We start from the raw sequence: 14,122 nt of genomic DNA, 5'->3' as shown, positions 1-14,122 counted from the left end.
TATTACACTGTCCTTGCCTTCTCCATCCATAAAAGGAAAATACGGTGTGCTTCCAGCCCTGGCCCTTATAAACAGCAAGGAGACGGGTTTAAAAGACAAATATGCCAAAATATTTTGAACACAACAAAAAATGAAGTCTTTATGAAATATCTCTCTTCTAAATTTCCGTCATAGACCACAGTCTTCCTATTGCTGCTGTGTTAATCCATGGAAATTTTGTTGAAGTGACATCTGCAAAAGAGTCCGTTTTTACACAGAAAATGTGAGATAATGTAAAGTCACACTTCAGGGTTTTTAATACAGACAGAAGTGTGGCTTGTGCAGCCTAATGTTGCCAAAGTAGTTCCCTCTCCTTTCATCCTTCTTGTCTCATGTTTTTTAAAATACTCTCCATGGTCATTACAGGATTAGTTGTATGTGGAAGTCATATACTTGGGATGTCACATTTAAAGTTATACCTGCGTTTTCATGAATTGGGGTGAGGGATTTGAACTTCCACTTCCTAGTCCAGGTTCAAGAGAACTGCTAATAACTACAGTAAATTGTTGCCATTTATGGCATGACTTCATGAATATTCTCTTAGGAGTAGGAGTGAAGGGGGCGGGGGGGGGGGGAGGCAGAATTGACCTGTACCAACACACCTGATGTAAGGTGACTTTATACCTTGAAGTATTTTGTAACATTATGTAGTGGAAGGAGCAAATGGGAGTGTGTGTAGGTTGGTTTGGGGTTTTTTTTTTTGGCTGGTTGTTTTGGCGGAGTATTTCAAAAGCCAAAAATGTGCCAACTACAAGAGTGATGAGAACAAAGCCATTCACTCACATCAAACATGCCAACGAAAGTAGACAACAATTTGTTTACTACTTACTCAGTTGGAATACTGTTACCCTCTTCACTTGAGGACCTGGAGAAATATAGAGGTAGATTGATGTTTTGAGTGGCACTTCAAGAGTACTTAAAACCCTTAGAAAAAAGGGTTAGATGGAACTTAGTCATCTTTTCTGTGCCTCTAGCTCAAAAGCAGGATTAGTCAGGCCTGAACTATTTTAGAGATATCGTAAAGTCTTAAAAGCTTGCTAGAAAGGAAAATTTCACAGCTTTCCTAAATTACTGATTTCGGTGCTTGACTTTTTCCGAACAGCTTGCCTGAAGCTTCTTAGCTTCAGATGTAAGGCTGCCACTTTTTGTCTTACTCTTAGTGGAAAAGGAGAAGAATCTATTTTTTCAGTTTTGCAGGAATCTTTAAATATTTAAAGACTGCCTCTTCTTCATTTCCTTTTCCTTGTTTGAGTTTTCAGCTGGCCATTTGGTGTAGTAAAATTGCAAATATTTGCATGTTTTAACTTTGTGTTACGTTATTATGAATTTGATAAACTAACTGCTAGAAGTTAAAATCATGCGTATTTCTTTGCAAGATCTAGATCCTGAAGAGTGGGATAGATGAGGGATGGTAGAAGGTTATGAGAGAAAAGACTATGAAATGAGGTGTATGTAAGGGCGGGGGGGGGGGGGGTATATGTAATACCTGACCTGCTGTTTCTGTTCTTGAAGATAAGAATAAAACAAGAAAAGTAATCTGGGCTTTAAAGTTTTTTACTAAACTCTGATATATGGTACTCTAGTATTGAGGGATCAGAATGGTTAGTCTCTTTTTTAAAAAAACATTTGATGTTTACATGGTTAAGTCTATTTCATAAGATTAGAGTTAGTTACTGTTCTTTCTCTGAAAAAGATAAATAGTAATTTATTTTAAATTTGTGTTCAGAAGTCAAAAGTTTAGTAACTACATCTAAGCTGTGGGATCAGGGAATGTTTCCCCAGTTCCTGGGTGTAGATATACACCCTATTTATGTTCTCTCTGTATGCCAAGATATGCCTGGCTTCTACTGACATAAAGCCAGCGGATCCTGGCCATATAGAAGAAAGGGAGCAAAGATGCACTCCACTGTTCTCCTGGGATGGATAATCAGGACACCAGGACTGTGGCGTGCACACTGAAGCACAATTTTTGTGCAGTTTTTTGAAGCTAGAGTTATTAAAATTATGCTTAAGTCTTGTCTGCACACCAGCCTTTCTCCCTAGTTTAGCACTTTTGCTCTGAGCACAGCTTTATTGGTAGCAGTGAGGCTCGTCATGCTTTTGTGCAGCAGCAGCTCGAGTTTTAACCACTGCCTCACCTGCACCTTCCCCGAGCAATCTTGAACAGCATGGAAGTTAAAATGATGGTGGCTAGTCTGCCTGTTATTATTGATGGGGCTAAAGTAAAAGATTTTAAAGGAAATTAAAGCCTAGTGAACTAAGAGCTGCAAATGCATGAGGCTGAAACTGATGTTTTTCTGGTAAGACTAAGTTGTCTTCAAGAAATGCTTTTCTTCAAGCTCACCTTTCCTCCTCTATAAAAACAAATAAATAAAGCACCTCCCCCCCAACAACTTAGTTACTCTCTCCTTAAGTGGTGAAGTGCAGAGTTAGTCAAAGCATTATCAAGCTATTAGCACACTTTGTTATGTTTTGACTTGACTTGGTATGAGATTAAAGCCCTAATGGGAAAGGATACTGAAATCTTTATAGCACTTAAAATTTTTATTGTGTAATTTGATATCAACCTTGGCTAAAATTAGTCAGTGTATTACTTTGTCAGAATCAGATCTAAGTTGTGACACTAAATTTGTTCACTGTTAGGACCAGCTGTGATTTAAAAAATTGCAGAATGTCACTTTAGGAAATCTGGCTGACCTGTCTGGACTCTTTGTAGTGGGTCCTATTCATTAAACTGAAAAGCTCTACAGGGCAAATACATCAAGTTTTAAAATGTTAAAATACTTGTTATAAAGAATTTCTCTTGTATGTATAATAGCCAGAAGTGCCAATTTTTTGCTAGTACTTTTGGCATCAAAGAATCTTTATTACTTGTTTTTTGCTATTGAAAATTATGTTTACTTACAAGAACTACAAGTAGTGCTGATGCCTTCAGAACATTATGGTACAAAATCAACAAATATTATATGCTGTTCCTCAATGAAAAGCTTGTTAGCCTAAGGCATAAGATCCTGTTTTATGTAATCTGAGGTGTTTTAGAATAATGTTTTTTATGGGCTCTAAAAAGCATGTTGCATTTGGTGAAAAGCTTGGCCTGGAGGACTGTAGTGTTTTGTTTTAAGGTCTTCCACTAACAGTGCCTCCTACTGAGACAAACCTGTGCACTTGAGAAGGAACTGGATATGTGGTTTTGGGTTCTTCTTTTAGTTTGTTAGATGACTAACTGACTTACATAGGGTTTTTTGTTTCTTTTTATTGATAACAATTTTCTTCTTATTTTTAAAGAGCTGCTAGGTAGATGTATCAGTATTTAAACTGGATGTAAACAAGTTTAGTTTGAAATTTATGTGAAAATTTGTAACTGCAACATCTGATATACTTTTTTTTAGTTGAAAAAATAGCTTGGGTTTCCCAACTATTCCCTGCTAAGCACAGACTGAAAGCTAACAACTTTAGTTGCCCTTAAAATTTAGTTTAACACTACTTTGAGTATACCAATGTCATTCAGCTTGGATCACGTAAGGATTTTGTGTTCCTAGCAAAAATGTTACTTTTCAATATACAGTGCCTTTCACTTGATTCCAAATGATTTTCCATTTAAATCTTCAAATACTGAAATGACTTTAAAAGCTTGAAATATTTATGTTTTAAAATGCTAGATAAATATTAGTAACAGGAAACCTTGTAGTACGAAGGAAGAAATTCTGAATGAAAATAAGTCCAAATGTGATAATGGTTTAGGAAAAAGACTGAAATCATCTGAGCTTTATAGTAATATTTGAATGAATCATCACTTTGGCAGAGATAGTACATAATTTATCTTCAAAGATGGAGAAGGCTGTCTTGAGGAAAGGTGTGAATGTCTGTGGATTAAGAGTTTGGCACTGTATTTTATCTTCAATGGTTAAACTTTTTAACTAGTGCACTGAAAACTGTTTGAAAAAGACAGGAATATAAGATTGTACTGTGAAAACTGTCAAAATATATTAATTATTTATCAGAATTAATTATTTTAGAATGTGTTAGTAATGGGCTAGCAAGTTGATTCTTTATTCCCCAAGGTTAAGGGGGCGGGGGGGAGGAACTGAGGCTGTAAACTTCATCTTGGCAGACTGAAAATGTTTTTTGACAGTCCTGCATCTTAGTGTGAATATGCAGGGAAAGTACTGTCAACTTTTTTTAATTATGGGACAAACTCTGACTCTGAAATTTTGAATGTATCTAATTCATTAAGGTACACAGAACTGTGCCTTTTGTAAATGTTTATTTAAACAGGTGGTTTGACTAGTTTACCTTATTGAATGGTGTTATGTAGCAGAGCTTAACAGAACTCAGTTATCACTTGTGTGGAAAAGAATTGTCATGTTACTGTGTAATTGACTTGCTTAAAAATGAACAATAAATTTAATAAAATAAAGTCATTGTCTTGTTTTTTATCTTAGTGTTCTGTTTAAATTTGGATGGAGTACTTGAGTAGTTTTGAAGATTCTTATTTATTAAGTTAACTTTTAGTAATAAAGTTTTAGGTACATTAGTGTCAGTTCTTATGTGTTTAATTTGAAGGTTTTCCCTTATTCCGATTCCATTAATACAGGGGGCAAAATGTTGTTACCTTTGAGTTCTCTCAAGGTTTTGATTAATGCTTTAAAGATTAAGGTGAGACTGGTTAACTTTTAAAAATACTAAATGATGCTATTATCATGTTACTAGCTTTGACTAGTTTCACCTTATTACAATCAGTGTTTTCTTAGATTTTTACAAGGTGGACGTAGAGGCAGACAGTTAAGTGAGGAATTTTGGTGAGGTAAAGTTTGGGATCTTAATGGGATTTGTTGAAAGCAATGATGTTCACATTATCAAATATTTGAATAAATAAATAAAGGACCTCTTTACTATGAAAGAGTAAGGCAAGTTTGTTCTCATTTTTTTTATACCAGGGCCACAGCCATCTCTGGGAGTTAGTTTTGGAACGCCATTCGGCTCAGGTATTGGCACTGGCTTGCAATCAAGTGGCTTAGGTTCTTCAAGCCTTGGAGGTACACTTTAACTTTTCTAATCTTTCATTGAATTATTATACCGCACATCTGAATCTCTTGCAATCCTTTAACTCCACTAAGAGGATGATCTGTTTCAGGGAAAGACCTTACACTTTGGCAGTCTGCACTTCCCAAACTTCATGCCTTGCAGAAGGAGTTGCTAAGGCTAATAAGCCATGGTAGTGAAAACCCAGGATGGACAGGCTGAAGTAATCACATAGAAGTTCTGTTCCTAAAGCTAAGGAAGTAAATCAAGTACATCCTTTTGTAACTACCACTTGACTTAATTTTACATATATGAAAGTTAGCCACCCAAGACATTGGATCGTGCTGTAGCTAATCCATAGAAGTTTTTCATCTGTATGTACAACTGTTAACTATAGGGACCTATTTCTGCTTGGATTAAGATAAGAATAAATGCTGAAAAATTACTACAGTTCTGGCATCCTGCTTGCTGAAACATATTTGCTTTAGCTGTCACTCTGTCCCTCAGTGCTGAGGTGGGAAAAAATCCCTCTGTAAGATGAAAAAGCAACATTTGAAAGCAAGGGAAAAATATTTATCAAAATGTTCATAGTGCTGGTGGGGAATATATTCCAAGAGGACACATGACTGAAAGGAGTAGGTGGTAATAAAAAATGATGAGACTCATGTAGACCTTTTCATTTAATTGTAATGAATTCTCAGTATTAGAACTACAAGTAGAACCTAATCTGCATGTAAGTTTCCTGTCAGTATAGATCAAGAGTTCCTACAGTACAAGTCAAAAGACACTAGTGTCCTCTGAAGCTTTTGTATGAGATCTGCAAAGAAAATTGTTACATCTGCTGAGCACAAACATACTGTCTTGTGGTTTTTCTTGCTACATCCTCTCCTCTCTGCAGCCTCAGTCTGCATCCCTATATTTTGCCTCTTTATGAGCCAAACATTTGAATCGGTGTTGTAATGTATTTAAAATAATGAAACATCACTCAACATTGGAAAGATGATGTAACTTGAACTTTACATTAGTTTTACCTTAAATGATCATCTTGAAATTATCTTTAAATCTACCAATGTCCTTTGTAATCAGATTCTAAGCTTTTTCAGATAAATGAAAGTCTGTACACCTAAACAGGAAAAATAACCAAGAATAGTGGGCTAAAAGGAAAGTAATTCTAAGTTACCAGGTTGTTCCCACAATGTTTTAAATGCCCTGAAAAAAACCAATAAAATTCTTCCTTTTCAACCAACAAGGTTGTAGACTACAGGTTGTTTATATATGTTCATCAATCTTTCCAACATAAATTAAAGAATATTTTATTTTAAATTGATGGACAACTGCTTCTAGTTTTGTCTTAGAGGCCTAGCTTGTATTCTTTCTTTGCTAATTCTCTGCTTACGAAGGCATTTGCTTGCATTTCATCTATTCTGTATTAATTTGCAAAATTTTCGTCTTTTGACAAATCAGGAAGGCTATCTGATAGAAGCAAGTGTAGAAGAATAAAGGAATACATGCAAAATATCCTGCAGGTGTGCTCTTGGAAACAAACTGGCAGAATGAATACTTAAGATTTTTTTTTTTTCTTAGGGTATTTTTTTTTTAACAGAACAATTTTTAATGTATACTCTTGAAACATCATTTTAATTGGGAAAATTTGCTCTCTTTCCATGATTAATATTCTGTGAATTTTGTCAGTGATAAACATAGAGGCTTTTGCAGTTAAATATATCAGTTATGTAGCATATAGATCCTGTGCTTCACTAAATGTTTGCGGACACCTTGCCTCACCATTGGTAATTCATTTCAAAGTAGACAGGATAAAAGAGTATTTCGTTTAAATAAACTATCTTACATTGAAATGATACTTGCCATTATATGCCCTTAAAACTTACTTGATTTAAAAACTGCAGAAGACGAGAACATTGGTTCAGATAGTGTGTTCAGTCCTTACTAGTTTTAAAATCTAAAAGCTATTTCTGTAAAGGAATGGTAAAGGCTCAATTTGCAGCAAAACACAAGTATTTTCCCCAACACTTGAAACTTAAGGTGAGGGCATAATTTCCTCAAATACAAATACTGTTCTCTTTTTGAAAACCTCTTGAGACAGCCGAAATCAGAGAATATGTTTCTCTTACTGTTCCTTTTGTCTGGCCTCTATCTCAAACTGCAAATATCAACTTCCTTTTCCTTTGAAGTGATCTCATATTAATAACACAATTTGAAATCTTGAAATAGTTATATTATAAAATTATAAATGTCATTTACAAAAGTAACAATTTTATTACAGCTATATGTTTATTGCTGCCCTTCATGTGATGATTTTTCCCTTTAAATATTGTGAAATTATCTTTCTATTCTGTATTTAACATATTTTGTGGTTTCCTAGATAAAGCTGATCCCCAATAACCAGGGAGGGGGATGACAGACTCTTAAGTCAAATGTAAACTCCAGAAAATGTTTACTCTGTTTTAAGTGTAGAGAATTTTTCTTTTAGAGTTGTGGATGAAGATTACGGCTTTCTGTAATAGAAGTCATATAACTTATATCTGAATTTTCGTAGTTTTGGCCCATTTGGTTACCATTTTTCCTGCCAATTTAACAGCAATTCAATAGCAATTTTGTAAACTCCGATAGTTTGCTTCACCTGTTTTTATAGCTTTTCCTTTATTTAGTTTTGTATTTGGAAGGAAGTATTTTTCTCCAATGCTTTCCTATTCTCACTGTTTTCTTAACACAATGCTGTGTTGAGAATAAAATACTCTTGAGCCAATAATCTTAGGAAATTTGTTTACCAAATAACGTTTAGAATTGTGCTTCATTTTAGAATACTCGCCCAAAACCAATGTGTCTTTAATTGCTGTGTCTGTAATTTTTTTTGTTGTATGTCTTTACTGTTACTCTACTAGGATTTGGAAGTAGCTCTGCCTTTGGAAGTAGTGCCACAGGAGCGTCATCATTTGGGTTTGGAACTACAAGTAAACCATCAGGAAGCCTAAGTGCAGGTTGGTTTGTTTCTCTTGAATTCAAGTTTATCTTAAAGCAAAAGTCTTATAATCAAACTGCTGCGCTCAGTCTAAGAAAGCTACTTGAACAAATGTGCTTGAAGTTGCATGTGTATGTAATCATTAAAGTAACTATTTACTTGCTAAATACACATATTCAGTGAAGTTTTTAGGTTTTGTTAAAGGTCTCCTAGGTAGGCAATACTGAGTGAGCATTAGTGTTTTCCATTTAGACGGTGTCTGTCTAATTAGGAGTGGAAGCAGGAGATCAGATCCATCAGACTGGATCAGATGCAGTCTGAGGCACAGAAATGCAGTTACTACTTGAATGCATAGGCTGTACAGTTACTGAGCTATTGAAATTGGTGTATAAATCTGTGACAAATATACCAGTAATTTGACTTCCTGTATTTAGAAGTAAAGTTAAAATGACTCTTTAGAAGCCCAGGAGGTTTCCTTAATCTGCTTATTCCTTCTGTTTGTGTAGTAAGTTATAGGTATTGTACCTCTGTATATATCCGTAATTCATTGTGCTACTTTGAAAACATTTCTGTGTCAATTGAACTACTCAGTACTCATTTAACTTTCTTGGTTTAATTTTGTTGGTAGGGAAAATATGGGTGCAATTGCTTCTTACCTCGGATGTCTGAAATCTTAGTCACTTCTGTAGCTTGCATCTGTATTTACTTTTTAAATAGGAGTTTGTTTTTGAGGCAAATAGCTTACTATAGTCTGTTTTACAGTCTTTCTTCAATGACAGATTGAAGGAGTATCACATCTCCTGGGATTGGCTTTCGGTAGCGTGTTTCTTTTTAAAAAACAAAATGTTTTTTTAACTGCTATTAATACAAACATAGCAAGTGGCTGGTATTTATTAGTAAGTGCCCAGTACATTAGCTCGGACCAGCAGGGTGTTAGTTGCCATGCTTTTTGTTTTGTTTGGGTTTTTCCTTTGTTAGTGATGGGTTATGCTGTCAAATTAGGCCTGTAAAGTACCTTAAGCTTTGTACTGTAAGGCGGAAATAGCTCACTAAGCTGGCTGTGTAGCATTCATGAATGTGTAACACCCTAGTAAATTCCTGATAGAACATCTCTGATTTCGCAATATGCAGTGTCTAAGCATCAACCTTCTTTTGCTTAGTTAGTTTTTAATATCGGAAACAAGTGGAAAACTTACACTGCTTACTTTTTGATCTTGTAGCTTATTTTTCCTGACCCTATATTAAATTACCTATTAATCATGTTTATATAAGTAGTATTGCAGCATTTCAAGCTGCTAAGTTACAAAGTACGTAATTTAGGTTTTAGTATATTAAAAAATACAATTAGAAAACTAGTTGTATGGATCAGGTGTCCACCACTAATGAGGTGTCAAACCAAAGTAAATAGCAAGTCTGTCTTAGCTATGCTGGTGGTGTGCAGAGTCAATTTAGATGTCATGTCACTGTATTCCTCAAACCAGGTTTTGTAACGGTGGCAGTGACCCCAGTCTCTCTTTAGCGGTGTGAGGGAGTTGGACCCAATAAAATGAAGATTGGTTTCAGTTATCTTAAGAGTCTCAGCTGCAGAAGGGTGGTAGCCAGGAATATAAAAGATTAAATGTAATTCCTATCATTTTGTGCTTATAAAATAAAGTGGTCATGAAATCCTGATCTAGGGTGGGATTATGGAATAGAAACCTCTATAAAAATTTGGTAGCCCAGAAGCACATTAACTTTTACCTTTTATATCCAAAATCCTATGCTGTATAGCTTCTGGATTGCATATGATCTTTAGTTTAATTTTATTGAGGGTGTATAACTGGGTTTGAATGATGCCTGAGGCTAGCCAGGTTGCATATTTTCTTTTTTTTTTTTTTTATTTTAATGTGTCCTGTTTCTTAGATAACACTTACAGGATCCTAAAACAATATTTTGGTTTATATTATCATATGCAGTTGTATCTTGTTTCTGAATCTTTTTCTTTTGAAAAAGCTAGGAAAATGGGGTGGATATGGGTTATGGGATATACTGTTGTTACTGCTTGTGTTTAAATGTGAGCACTTAAGTATTTTCCCAAACTAATGTATAGTAAATGTTCAGTCACCCTGTCCTTCTAGGCTGCTTAGATAATGCCCCAAGTCTCCTTCACATGTTTTCCATCAGTTTGTTCTTATTTTAGAATGAAAATTATAGATCCCCAAATTGCTTATGTCAAGTGTTTGTAAGTCATTAGATTTAATTGATTTAAAAGATTTGAAAATGTTCCTAGTAGTATTACTGCTCTTCTCAATTTCAGTTTGTATGTTTGAAGAGAAAATACTGAGTCCTCTGAAAGTACTTGAGCATCTTCTAATAGTAAATTGGCCTTAGTCCAGGAGCAGTTGTTGTGTCCACTGCGTCATCAGATGAAAAGCAGAGCAACTGCAGTCTTCTCTCAATTCCTTTAGTGCACGCAATTGCGAGATGGAACAAGTGTCTTGGACTTCCCTCTGAAACACACACAGACACTGTGGAAAGCTAACTCCAAATCAAGTCCCAATTAATTCGTACTCTTTATTCATTTGATGGCAACCAAAAAGGCTGATGTGAGTGGGATGTTGTAAAGAGCATTAAGATTCCCAAAATGATGGGAAAGGGGAAAAAAATCACCGTTGAATTTATAGAGATAATGTTAAGGGGACGGGGGGGTGTACTATTTTTCACTGTTTTTGTGAAAACAGAGAACCTAAATGTGCTTTGAAGAGCTGAGTTGAGAATTTGTGTTGGAGACTTACTTTTATTGAAGAATAGTAGCCTCAGTACATGGGATAAGAGATAATCAAGTGGGATCATGGCTGGACATACTCATACTGCAGAAAAACGGACCTGAATATAACCCATGTGTAACTATGAGCAGCTTTTAGATACAGAAGCTATAGTAAATCAGTCAGAGCTGTGTGGGAAATCCTTTTTGATCTAGAGCACCTATTGTAGCGTGGGGGATGAGGGCAGGAATAGATTGTCTTTGAGATCTGCTGAACCACTGTTTATCCCTGTAGCTTTAAAAAAAAAAAATACTGTTATGGGGAGGTGTGTATCTCATGTTTGGCTTACCTATCTAAAGGGCTGACTGAAGCAGAGTTGCAAAAGCCCAGTGAATAAAGTGTACTCTAAGGTCCTTCAGGAAGATGCTAAGTCTATCCCCTCAAAGGGCAGGTTGTCATTTATTTTCTGAAAATAATTCTTTACACATAAGTAATACTTATTTCAGCAAAGAAATCGTTTTGTAGCTATGGTTCAAGACTTCATGACTCACTCTTCCCTCTAGACCTGAGCTATTCCGTGACTGATTCTCTTTCCTTGCAACAGGAGTAAGACTGAATGTATACCTTGTTCCAGGTTTTTTCCTGAAGATTTTTCATTTGAGTATTCTGCTTTAGAGTTTGTTTACTTTTAAGTGAAGAACTTCATACCAGGCCTTGTTATACTGCCATGACAGGACAAAGCCGTTTAGATGAATTCCTCTTCTGCCTTTACACTTCTGTGGCTGCCCTAAGAGGCACTTCTAACATAACAGCTATTACTTTCCAAGTTATATCTAAATTAACAAGCATGTTCTTAGTCTTCTATGACACAGTTCATGCATCTCTTTCTTATTCTAACATTACTCAAATAAAGCTCAGGCTGCCTTCCCTGCATGCTTCAAAATAATCCCTGCATCTAGAAGCAGCTAGGTGGAGGTAATTCGGAAATGCTTTACCCTTGCCTACTGAACTCCTGACACTATAGATCACATACCGCTTTATTGTGAATGGCATTCATGATGTTTTCTATAGGAGGTAACGCTTACCTGTTATCTCAGATACATACTTGAAGTATAAAGGTAACTTACCAAGAACAGTTTTGGTTATTGAAGATTTTTTTCATTCATGAGACTCCCTGATGAAGAACAAGTTTATTCTTCTAAAAATCTTGGGATTCAGAGTTAGCAGGGAAATGGAGGAATAGTTGCATCTGCTTCAACCCTTACATCCTAGGATGAGAGACAAATTAGTCCACAAAATTTAGACAAGACCCAAATGAACAATATCATTATTCACACTCTAGATCTGCACATTCATTACACTGACAAGTTCTGCACAGGCAACTGCATGTTGAAGAACTGCAGTTACTGGAATGTAGATAAAGGGGGATTTTCTTGACCAGATGATGTGGTTTGTAACCCAGGTCCAGATACTGCAGGAGGAAGAGTTTCATGTTACATTTTGAAGTAGTTCTTGATGCAAAGTGTCAGTAACAAGTGAGAGAACAGAGGACATCAGGCTTGTGAGAGCCACTTTGAGATTCTGATGAGATGAGCTGGGATTTTCTTTCTGTGCTTTAAAATATTTAGGCATTGAGTTGAAGATATTGATGTGACCAAAGGATTGCTTTAACTGTCTACTAAAGAACTAACAAAACTATGTTAAGTAACGCATATTAAGAATATATCCTTTTTGGTTGTGAACCAGTCACACTTTTTCTTAGTATTTTAATTGTTTACAAGTTTCCATGTGCAACTTGTATGAAACTATTTGTTAAAAATCTTAGCTTGCTCATGTCATACTTGTTATTCTGTATGATTGGTTACCTTATTTGGTTTCTTGAGAGAACAAAAAGCAGAGAAGAAGTAGTTCTGCTTCTTATTAACTAATATTTGAGAAATTTATAGTATTCTTTGATAGTTTCCATTATTATCCAAGTTGGTTGTGCATAACTGATACAAATTCATAAAAGAAAGTAAAATGAGTTGGTGTCATTGTTGCTGAAAACTGAAGGCAGATTTTCTTCAACTGATCTTGTTTTATAGCTGAACCAAATTTTCAATTTCTTTACCTTGATAGAAGAGGTTGGAGGCGTTAAAATAGCACAATTTGCTCACCTAGTCATTCAGTGTTTCCAAAACTTTGTTTTCAGTGCCGCTTTTTGGTTTGAGTCATAAAGGGTGTTTTTAAATATCAAGGATTTGGTAAGGATTTTGAGCCTTTTCTGCTCATTTCTGCTTTCATTTAAGGCGTGGTCTGTGCTATGTATGTTATAAAGACAGGCGAAGGTCGCCTACTCAGTAGGGCGCAAGGCTGGGAGCTCTGACTCCAGCTTTGCCATTTACCTGCTGTGAGTGAAGTGAGTGGGCCATGGACCACTTCTGCTTCTGCCTTCCCTCCCACCCTACATCTGCATTACATATTTAGACTGAGAACTTGAGGAGTTACGGTTCTTCTATTGTACAATTTCGGTGGGACTTTAGGGTGCTCCTGTTGTATGGATAATGGTATAATAGACTTGTGATTTGGGATATAATTGTTTACAATCACTGCACTGTTAGCGCTGTAATATCCAAGTTGTCGTAGCAGATCCAAGTGTGTTAGCAGTGTGGCGTACTGTTGTAGATCCATGTTAGTATAAAGTATTACAAATATTGGTAATAAAGTGGCCGGTGTTCATAACTCCAAGTAGAACAAACTTGCAATCCTGACATAACTTATGTTTTAAAATATTTTTCCCTCCCTCATAAGGCTTTGGCAGCTCGACTACATCTGGGTTTAACTTCAGCAATCCCGGCATCACAGCATCAGCTGGCCTGACATTCGGGGTGTCTAATCCTGCATCTGCAGGCTTTGGGACAGGAGGGCAACTTCTTCAGCTGAAGAAACCTCCAGCTGGCAACAAGCGAGGGAAAAGATAGGCACCTCTTTTAGGGAAGGGGAAGTGAATCAACTTTGTTCATCTGAAAAGTCTATTTTTCTAGATTGATGCATTAATTAAATTGCATCCCAGGAGATTTATAGAAATTTTGCTACTTTTCCCTAGTCTGAAATACAAAATGAAATCATACTGAACAGCTATTTTCTTGTGAATAGAAACCCGTTTATGTATTTTTATTTTTGGCCCTAGTTTTAGAAATGTTCTATACTGCATTATTATTAAAGAATCTTGTAAAACCATCTATTTAACCTAATGCTAGTAGCAGAATATTTTTTGTTAATAAGCTTTATACCATATGAATATATGCATATTTGTTTTTTGTACAGATAAAATATATTCTAGTACAAATACTAGAGT

General features: G+C 35.7%; 1 protein-coding gene across 3 annotated transcripts in view; it reads left to right on the top strand.

The window, feature by feature from the left end:
- Positions 1-14,122, top strand: part of NUP58 (nucleoporin 58) — a 38,745-nt gene extending 24,623 nt beyond the window's left edge. For 2 of the 3 annotated variants that reach the window (XM_075715903.1, XM_075715895.1), the window contains 3 exons: positions 4,977-5,075; positions 7,965-8,060; positions 13,576-14,122. In XM_075715903.1, coding sequence (XP_075572018.1) covers positions 4,977-5,075; positions 7,965-8,060; positions 13,576-13,745 — 365 coding nt within the window. In that variant the 3' untranslated portion in view covers positions 13,746-14,122. The remainder of the gene's footprint in view (positions 1-4,976; positions 5,076-7,964; positions 8,061-13,575) is intronic. The other variant, XM_075715914.1, reaches the window with a different exon arrangement.

The sequence above is a fragment of the Pelecanus crispus genome, chromosome 1, assembly GCF_030463565.1.
Source record: "Pelecanus crispus isolate bPelCri1 chromosome 1, bPelCri1.pri, whole genome shotgun sequence".
Lineage (NCBI taxonomy): Eukaryota > Metazoa > Chordata > Aves > Pelecaniformes > Pelecanidae > Pelecanus > Pelecanus crispus.
The sequence above is the reverse complement of the archived record's forward strand: the minus strand, read 5'-3'. Positions and strand labels throughout refer to the sequence as shown.